We start from the raw sequence: 9,898 nt of genomic DNA, 5'->3' as shown, positions 1-9,898 counted from the left end.
TTTTCCCCTTGGAAGCTGGTGTAATGTTACACTTTGTCAGTAGGGGGTGCTGGAGACATTGGAGGAAGAAGGGCTTTCCTTCCTGGTTCTGGAGCGCTCATGGTAGCAGGATCCCACAGCCCAAGAAGTTCCTCTAATTATCTGGCTCTGGCAGTGCACACGGCTTCTCAAGCACCAGTTCCTGCCGCGCAGAAACTTCTCCAAATCAGGTTCCTGCAGTGTAGACAACTTTCCAGCACCTGGATCCTGCATGGTAGTAAGCAGTACTTAGCAGCCAACAGCTTCTCCCAGTGCCCACCATGAAACTGGGAAGTGCCTCCATCTCTGAGATAGCTTTCCCTGACACCTTAAAGTGCAGATTTCTAGAACATCCCATCAACACAGCATCTCAAGAGATTTCTCTGCATCCAGTGAGCCATGGCCATGTCCTTCCCTACAAAATCCAGATTTCAGCTGGGGATGGGGCATAGAGAGATCTTCCTTGAGAGGCTCTATCTCAGCCCTAGGGGTAATGACTGCTCCTTACATGTGGTGCTCTTCCTGTATTCTTTTTTTTTTTTTTTAATTCTTTTTAGACTTTATTTTTGATAGAGACAGAGCACAAGTAGGGGAGGGGCAGAGAGCGAAGGAGACACAGAATCCAAAGCAGGCTCCAGGCTCTGAGCTTCGAGCTGTCAGCACAGAGCCCGGCACGGGGCTCAAACTCACAAATTCCAAGATCATGACCTGAGCCGAAGTCGGACACTGAACCGACTGAGCCACCTAGGCGCCCCATGCTCTTCCTGTATTCTTTATAGTCTCTTTACTTCTTACTTCCAATCCATGATTCAAATTCCTTGTTATACTTAATAATTCTTTATGTTAAACTTCCCATATTCAAATTACCATGTGGCTTTTGCCTTCTGATTGGATCCTGAGTGACACAAACATGTAAGAAGAGGCCGCCGAGGAGGTCAGGACAGCCAGTAATACAGGCATGAACTAGGATGGCAACACTGGGATAGAGACCAGAGCCCCGACTTATAGATTTCTCAGGCAAAGCTGGCCGGTTCCTAACTCACAACCATACAGAGAAGATTCTGGGAAAGGAGGTTCTTGATTTCTTCTGCCACACCCAGAGCTGAGAAGGGAGGTGGTCCTGAGGCCAAGCTGACAACACACAGATCATTTCCCCTTGGGCTGTTGGAGGAGCCCATGGGATGTTCGGGTGGCCATATCCAGAAGGAGGTTGGAAATATGTAGCAGAAAAGGGTAAAGGAACAACGGCTGGAAGGAAGCAAGAGGGCTTGCTAATCGTGTGTGCATGATCAGTTCACTAAGTTGTGGCGCCTCTTTGACTCAGGGGGAACCCCCCCAGGAGCATCAGTCAGGTGAAGGGAAAGGACACTTCCCCGTGGCTTCTTTATCCTTGGTCCTCTTCTGCTGCCGGTTGTCACGCTGCTCCATGCCCTGGACCCATCCTCTGACCCAGATCCTTCTTATCCTATGCATTCCTCACTACCTCCCATGCCAAGGTCCCACTCTCCTTCCCCAGAGAACCCCACATTCCTAATGTGCTGGAACCATTTCCTGCAGCAGATATAACAGGTGCTTTGCACGTAAAAGATGCTCCTTAAATGTCACTTCCTGCTTCAGTTCAGTTAGAAGCCACTTCACAGAGGGATGGGAAGAGGCTTACATCTTATGAGTTTGCCAAAGGGTTTTTGGCCTCAGGGTAAGATCTTTCTTTGAAGGATTTTCGAATAACAATAAGAATAATAACAGAGGCCACAGCTGGAATTTCCCTCTAACTATGGCAGACTAGATTGTATCAGAATGATCCTCCTGCTGAGAGCAGTTTAAAAAGCTGTAGTTTGTTGGGTTTTTTTTTTTTTTTTTCTTAAATCTGTTTGAATGCATCAGAGAGTGCAGAGAGTTGAAAGGGACATTGAGGTCTTCTGACCTTCTCAAGGCACCTGCCAATTCCTAAGCAGGGTCGAAGAGGCTGAAAAACTGAGCGGGGGCTTTTAGCAGACTCACAGCTTGGGGCAACAAAAATCAGAAGTTGAGGGCTCACCCTGAAGGAGGGATTCACCCCACAGGAGGAGTCCTGGTTTCAAAAAGTTTGTTTTTTGTTTTTTGAACAGGTTTTCAGTTAAAATCCCTGAAGAGGAAGTCAGGGCTAACCAGAAATGGACCAGGCCTCACTAGGACTGAAACACAGAGTCAAATCTATCCCACCCCTACTTTTCTCAGAAGCAAAAGTAAATCCTGTCTAAAGTAATATCCAGAGTGGGGGCACCTGGGTGGCTCAGTCGGTTAAGCATCCGACTTCAGCTCAAGTCATGATCTCATGGTTCCTGAGTTCAAGCCCCACGTCGGGCTCTGTGTTGACACCTCGGAGCCTGGAGCCTGCTTTGGATTCTGTGTCTCCCTCTCTCTCTGCCCCTCCCCTGCTCATGCTCTGTCTCTCTCTCTCTCTCTCAAAAATAAACATTAAAAAATTTTATTAAAATAAAGGAATATCCAGAGTCTTGTACATCTCTTCAGCTGTTCATTTGTCAAAAAAAGTCTAATATTCAATCCAAAAATACCAAGAATACCAGAAGACCACCTGACCGAAAAGCAAAAGAAAACCAATCTAACAGAAGAACCAGAAACTGGAGTCAGCAAACATCCACTTTAGAACACCGAAGAAAAGTGATGACAGGAAAATGGATCGTTTCAGCTGAAAACTGTAACCTGTATTTTAAAAAGTCAATTAAAAATTTTTAGGACTGGAGCTGAAATTAAGAACTCTGTGGAGAGGATTAACAATCAACTAGACACAAATAAGGGCAAGAGTCATGAAGCAGAATGTGTAGGAAACCTTCAGACTGAATCAGGAAGAACCAGAAGAACACGAAACACAGAGGGCCACAAAAATGCAGCGAAAAGGTGTTCGCAAGCCTGTCGTTAGAGCCTCAGAAGGAGAGGGGAGAGAGGAGGCCGGAGGCTACATTGAAAGAAGCCGTGTCACAGAATCAAGACGCACTGGGAGCCCCCCAGCAGGAGAAGCATAAAGGAAGCGACACCAGGAGACATCAACACACACACCGCAAGCCCACAGCAGAGATAGCCATCACAGCCAAGGGACTGAGAGCTGACTCTGCAAACAGAAAACAATGAAAGCCAAGGATGTCTTCCAAAGTTTTAAAGAAAATTAACTGTAGTGCCCTAGGATTCTTGACAGACCAAAAATACCTTTCAGAATTCAAAACAACACAGAGGCTTTCCGGCCAACAAAAGCTCCATCTGTCACCAGAGGATTGGTATTGGAAGGAAAGTGCTGACAGTACTTCCAAATGCGCTCGGTACTATGCTATACTAAAGGAAATGCCAAAGGTTAGTTCCAGGAAAAGGGGAATATTCACAGTAAATGTGCAGAAATGCAGGCAGACACAAAAAGTAATAAAGAGGTAACAAATAAAGAATAATAGAAAGCATACGTGTAGATAGATCGAAGTGTAGATAGATCTAAATGAATACTGGCTGCATAAAGCACTGATAATAATGCCTGTTGTGGGGGTGCCTGGGTGGCTCAGTTGGTTACGCATCCAACTTTGGCTCAGGTCATGATCTCATGCTTTGTGCATTCGAGCCCTGCAATAGGCTCTGTGTTCACAGCTCAGAGCCTGGAGCCTGCTTCAGATTCTGTCTCCCTCTCTCTCTGCCCCTCCCCTGCTCATACTCTGTCTCTCTCTCAAAAAAAAAAAAAATTAATAAATAAGCATTAAAACAAATTAAAAAAATAATGCCTGTTGTGGTTTAAAATAGAGAGAAGGGCCGGTTCAGTCGGAGGAGTGTGTTGTGTGACTCTTGGTCTCGGGGTCATGGGTTCGAGCCCCACATGGGGTGTAGAGATTACTTAAATAAAACTTTAAAATAAAATAAAATACAGAGAGAATTGAAACCCATGATGACAATGCACAAGAGGCAGAACGGCGAAAGGGTTCTAAGGTCTTTGGATTGTCCAGAAAGTGGCGAAAGTACTCTCTTGGACTCGAATAAGTCAAGGACACGTGCCTAACTGCAGTGACCACTTAAAGCACAGAATACATACGTCCTAGGCTACTAGAGGAGAGATTATGAAAGAAAAAAAATCTCAGTGCAAAAGGAGACAAAAAAAAAGAGAAAAAAAAACAGAAAAAAAAAGAACCAATGGAAAATAAACTATAAGATGATACCAGTAAGCCCAGATCTATCTAATACATCAGCAAATGCATTAGACATAGCATAGGAAATGCTCCAGTGAAAAAGCAGAGAACAGATTTTTTTTTTTAATTTTTTAATGTTTATTTAGTTTTGAGAGAGAGAGTGTGTGCATGCAAGCAGGGGAGGGGCAGAGAGAGGGAGACACAGAATCTGAAGAAGGTTCCAGGCTCTGACCTAAGCTGAAGTCGGATGCCAAACCAACTGAGCCACCCAGGAGCCCCCAGATTTTTTTTAATCACACATGCCCATAAGAGGGGCACCATCAATACAGAGATGCAGATAAGTTGAAAGTAAAAATCTGAACAAAGATATACTGGGTAATCACTAATCCAAAGAAAGCTAATGTATCAAAGTAGATTTTAAGGCAATAATCTAATAGAGATAAGAAGAGACATTCCATAAAGATGAAAGGGTTTCAACCCATCTGGAAGTTTTAACAATTCTGTATTCGTGTGCATGTCATAATAGAGCAAAACTTGTCGGAAGTGAACTAAGAGATACGTTCACACAAAGACGTGTATGTAATTGTTCATAGCAGCATCATTCACAAAACCAAAAAGTAGAAACAACCCAGCTGAAGAAATATAAACAGAACGGGATACATCCATGTCATGGAATATTATTCCGGAATAAGAAGGAATTGATCATTAATACTAAAAAATAAAATCATGATATGTGCTCCAACATGGATGAATCTTGAAAATATTGTGCAAATGTTAGAAAAGCCAGACACAAAAGGCCACATACTGTAGGATTCCGTTTACATAAAATGTCCAGAAGGGGAAAATCCAGAGATAGAAAGCAGGTCAGTGGTTGTCAGGGCTGAGGAGAGTGGGGGGATCGAGAGTGACTGCTAATGGGGATGGGTTTTTTTGCGGGGGAGGGGGAAAGGTTATGAAAGTGGTCTACAATTAAACAGCAGTAAAGGTCATGCAATCCTACGAATACACTGAAAACCACTGAACTGTATACTTTAAAGTGGTATGTTTTCTGCTATGTGAATTACATCAAAGCTATGCAATACAAAAATGTGTCAGAAGTAAAAGGAAAAACAGAAGATCCATAATCATAGTTGGAGGTTTGCCACTCTTGGTCACTGACAGACAAACCAACCCCAATCAGTGAGGATACAGATGTGAACAACACAGGTCAAAGCCTGCACAAACGGACTCAGCTAGCAAACAGCACGGAGCAGCTGAGAAATGCTGTCGTCGATGGAGCCCTGGCTTTGGACCCTACGACAGACCAGACCTTGTACTTCCCATGCAACGCCTCAGCCAACCCCCCTTATCATCACACACCCCCTTATGGGTGAGGAAATGGAGATACAGGAGGAAAAGAGAGGGTAAGCATCTGGCCCAAAGTGACCAGCTTGCTCTTAACCTCCCTGCCACACTGTCTCCAGGGACTGAATTTCAGAGAGGTTTGACTAGAATCTTTATTCCCATAAACACACCCCGTGGTGCTGGAGTAATGCCGTCTGAGGCAGACTGAATCAACGTGAACTGTTAATGACCTACTACATCAGCAAACACGTACACTGGGCTCCTACGGTGTAGAAGCCATAGTGAGAGATCAAAACAAAACAAAACAAAACAAAACAAAACAAAAAAACCAGCAACAATTTATTGTGCTCTGACTCAAGCCTGTAGCTCCAAGTTGCAAGTACTTTCCATTCTTTATATTATCTCATTTTCACAATACCTGCCGGTTGCGTATGCTAAATCCTCATTCCGTGCACGAGGAGTGACACCCCAGGGTGGCAAGGGACGCTGCTCCGAGGAGCGGAACCTGGATCGGAGGAACTCCAGAATCCAGGCTCTGAGCCCCTCCCTCCGCACCCACCATCTGCACTGTCTCCGTGCCCGTCCTCAACACAGAGCCTTAAAGCAGGGTGCGTGTCCAGGTATGAGTTCTGAGCTTCGCACGACCCTGTGAAGTAGGCAAGACAGAGATCACAGAATTTTCTAAAGGAGGAGAGCCAGTGGCGAAGGCAAAGAAAACGCCTGGGGGGGCACACGTGAATGCTCTGCCCACTAGGTGAGACCACCAGAAACTCAGGAAAAGGCAGGGAAGAACACCTCAAGGAGCGTCTGGACATTAGCCTTTCATCATTTAACACAGACATGTTTATTCTGTTACTATACTTACCAGGGTTTCCGGTTGGATGATAAATACGGGCTTCTACGGAGCCCATTCACAGCCTACATTCCTTCTGTGGCAGGGGAGCGAGACAGTGACTGCCTTCATGAATTACTCTGATGGAGCACAGCGGCCCTGAGAGCTGGCTAAAGAGAAATGCCTAAGGTAGCCATTTCCTGGGGTGGGTCTATGTACACGATTTGTCTTCTCTGGGCCCAGAGAAAGCAAACAGTCAGACTGGCCTCTTACACAGTAAGTCACCCACAGGATTACATTTCGTGTTCACCAGATCCATTTAGAAAGAAGTAAACGGACACTCAAGAGAGGTTACATGACCTGGCCAAGGTCATGCTTCTAAGGAAGCAGCATATCTGGGACAAGAATCCAGGTCTCCTGCTAACTAGGCCAGTGTTCCGTCCGCAGGTCCGACAGGTCTGGGACACCTCAGTCACGTAAGGCTGGAGGACCCTTCTACATGTGGATAAAGGCATAACAGATAGGCCAAGGGCTAGACTGGAACAGAAAAAGCCAGAACTTCAGCTTTGGAAGGGAAGCTGACAATCATCCAACTACCCATTATGTATTCATTTATATAAAGATGAGTAAACTGAGGACTGGCCAAAAGACACACACCTAGAAATGTCAGCAGCAGGACCAGAACCCAGGTCTATGCCAACCTCATTCAACGGAGCATAGAGAGCAATCTGCAAAGGCTACTCTAGAGATGACAAAACCCTCAATCCACTGGGTTGGTCTGTTTTCCCCTCAGCAGGTCTAGGCCATGCACAAAAATTATAAGGTGAGAATTTTGTCCCTCAGAAATTGAGTCTAGCTAGAAAAATGTGCATGTGCACAGGAAAACAGAATTGATAACGTAAAACATCAATAAAGGCAGGAGCTACATTAAGAATTTAAAGGAGGCAGAGAAGCAGGGCATGTTCTATATTGAAAGGCTTCCTGAAGGAGAGGTAAGTAAAGCTGGGCTTTGAAGCATGCATAGGAGTTCAAAGGATGAGATCGAGTAGGTACATTAGTCCAGGAAAGAGTTTCAACTTATGAAGAAGTTTTGTGGGAGATGAAGCCAAAATCACAGATGCGGGCTGGGTCCTGCAGGCTGGGGAGCCCTTAAATGCCAGGCCAGGTCTTTTGGATTTGGGCCTATGGAATAATTGGTCTTCAAACTTGCTCAGGAGCAGAGAACCTGAAAACCCCTGACCTCTTCATGGAACGTCATGAGTGACAGATTAGCGTCAGAAAACAGGACTGCTGCTCTCGGTCTGGAGTATAAAACCACAACCACAGGCATGCATGCCTTTAAACGAAATACATCCTCAAATCAGACAGAATCAATCTTTCCCAAACAGTCCCATTATCAGTTACGTGCCACTGGTTTCTCTCTTCTGCCTCCTAGAAGTCTGTGTGCTAGCAGACAACACAGGGCCATTGTTTGTCATAAAACAAAGGGCATGAGAAACTTACAAATGGAGAACGTTCTGAGAATTGACTTCTTTCCTTCCAATTAGGAATTCTGGAGGCCCGAGACAATGCTACAAAGAGCAGAGTCCTCTTTGAGGTTCAGTTTTCCTGTCTGACATGAAGGAGCTGAGGACAGGACCATCACCTGAGACTGAGCTCTGGACACATGGTTGGCCCAGTAGGGGCATCTTCACATTTTCTGGGCTCTCCAGACAATGAAGGGCATGGGAGAGGCCTTCCATCCATGCCCATGGTTCTAAGCAGCATAGAGACTGGTTTGGAGTGGGACCAGCTTGGCAACCATCAGCTTCTGAAAGGGCCAGGCGTCAGCATGGGATGTGGATAGGTATTCCTGTGCAGAGTCCTGAAGCAAGCACGATACCCATGCTCTGACATGACTGACAGTCTTCTGAGTGGTCCCAGATGCTTCTCTCCTCCCCTGGGGCTCACCGTCAGCCGCCTGGCGCTCCTGAGCCTTCCTGAGGACCTTCAGTCTCGCAGGAAGCGGAGTACCTTCCTCCCTAGGTCACCTGGCCAGGAATGGGCAGCACCCAGTACCCAGGATGTGGGCTTCTATGAGCTGGCAGGGGCACGGAATCCTTGGCGAGTCCGTATGTCGTGTCCCCACTGCCTGGGGAAGCTGCGAGGTCACCAGGAGCCGGATATAGTAGCCGCCAAATACTGCCAACAGCTGCTGGGCCATTTCCTGGAAGAGGCAGGGAAGCAGAGTGAAGGCCACAGAGAAGCATCTAATGTACGAGGGGAAAGCCAAGTGGTCCTCACACCCCTGGACCAGCAGTGATGCTCACTGGGAAGAACCCCGCCAGGTCCTCACCTGGGGCTCTTGGGAGATGCGTGGCCTGGTCTGGAACCCCAGCTTTGCAGCTCACCCCGTGGGGTTCCTGCAGCCTCAGCTTCCTTACCTCCAAAGTAGGTGACCTAACTGAACAAAAAAGCTCTGGAGTGCCAAAGCACTAGAGACATTACCACTGATTTATAGCAACCGGTCACATACACATACACACACACACACACACACACACACACACACACACACACACACTGGTTCCAGTTTCAAATGTCGGTGAGACTATAAAACCCATGAGGTCAAAGTAATGCACTTGAAAATCACTAGTAAATGAGGATGGGGTTAGGGGATCATCCCCATGACGGCAGGATTCTTCAATTCCTACAAGGCACCTGCTGGCTTTCTTTAGACAAGTACTCCTACTATATGAAGAGTTTGCTTTTAAAAAGCAGATTTATCACATAAAGGCAAATACTTACATGAGGCATATAGAGTAGTGCATTCATAGAGACAGAAAGTAGCACGGTGATTTCCAGGGGCTGGGGAAGGGGGGAGAGGGGGAGTTCGCATTTTGTGGATACGGAGTTTCAGTTGGGGAAAATGAAAACGTTCTGGAGATGTTTGACGGTGTTGGTTACACGACAATACGAATGTACTTAAGGCCCCTGAATCGTACGCTTAAAAATGGTTAAGGGGGCAAACTTTCTATTATATCTATATCCATATCTATATCCATATCTATATCTATATCTTTATCTATATCTATATCTATTTATATTTTCTGTAATGAAAAAAACTTAAACAGTAAAAAAGAAAAAAAGAATTTAAAAAATTGGATTTAATGCATGCTCTTATTAACACATTTGTCTCCAAAGTTCCATTAATTGGACTGGCAGCTGGGATTCCAGGGGAAATGCTTCCGTCCTGTAGGTGCGACACCGAAGGCTTACACAATCTCCATGAGCGGTCAGCATGTAATAAAGTAAGGTATGAGTCACATCAAGGCTATTCGTGTCAGTAGAGCTAGTGATTAAGAACAGGCTCTCAAATCAAAAGGACCGAGTGGGAATTTGAGCCTAGCCCCCGACGATGGACCCTGAACAAGTCCTTTGCCTTGCCGAGCCTTTTTCTTCAACAGGAAAGGAGGGAAAATCACAGCACCTGTTTGGGGGAGCTGGAGTGAGAATTAAATGGACTAATTGATAGAAAGCCCCCCACCTAGTGTTCCTGGTGTTTCCT

The 9,898-nt window shown here is 45.8% G+C and overlaps 1 protein-coding gene across 2 annotated transcripts in view; it reads right to left on the bottom strand.

The window, feature by feature from the left end:
* Nucleotides 1-3,932: 3,932 nt before the first annotated feature.
* TMEM268 (transmembrane protein 268) overlaps nucleotides 3,933-9,898 on the bottom strand; it is a 37,440-nt gene continuing 31,474 nt past the window's right edge. For both annotated transcript variants that reach the window (XM_049637246.1, XM_049637239.1), the window contains one exon: nucleotides 3,933-8,557. In XM_049637246.1, coding sequence (XP_049493203.1) covers nucleotides 8,378-8,557 — 180 coding nt within the window. In that variant the 3' untranslated portion in view covers nucleotides 3,933-8,377. The remainder of the gene's footprint in view (nucleotides 8,558-9,898) is intronic.

Source organism: Panthera uncia, chromosome D4 (genome assembly GCF_023721935.1).
Source record: "Panthera uncia isolate 11264 chromosome D4, Puncia_PCG_1.0, whole genome shotgun sequence".
NCBI lineage: Eukaryota > Metazoa > Chordata > Mammalia > Carnivora > Felidae > Panthera > Panthera uncia.
Note: the sequence above shows the minus strand (reverse complement) of the source record. Positions and strands in the feature narration are given on the sequence as shown.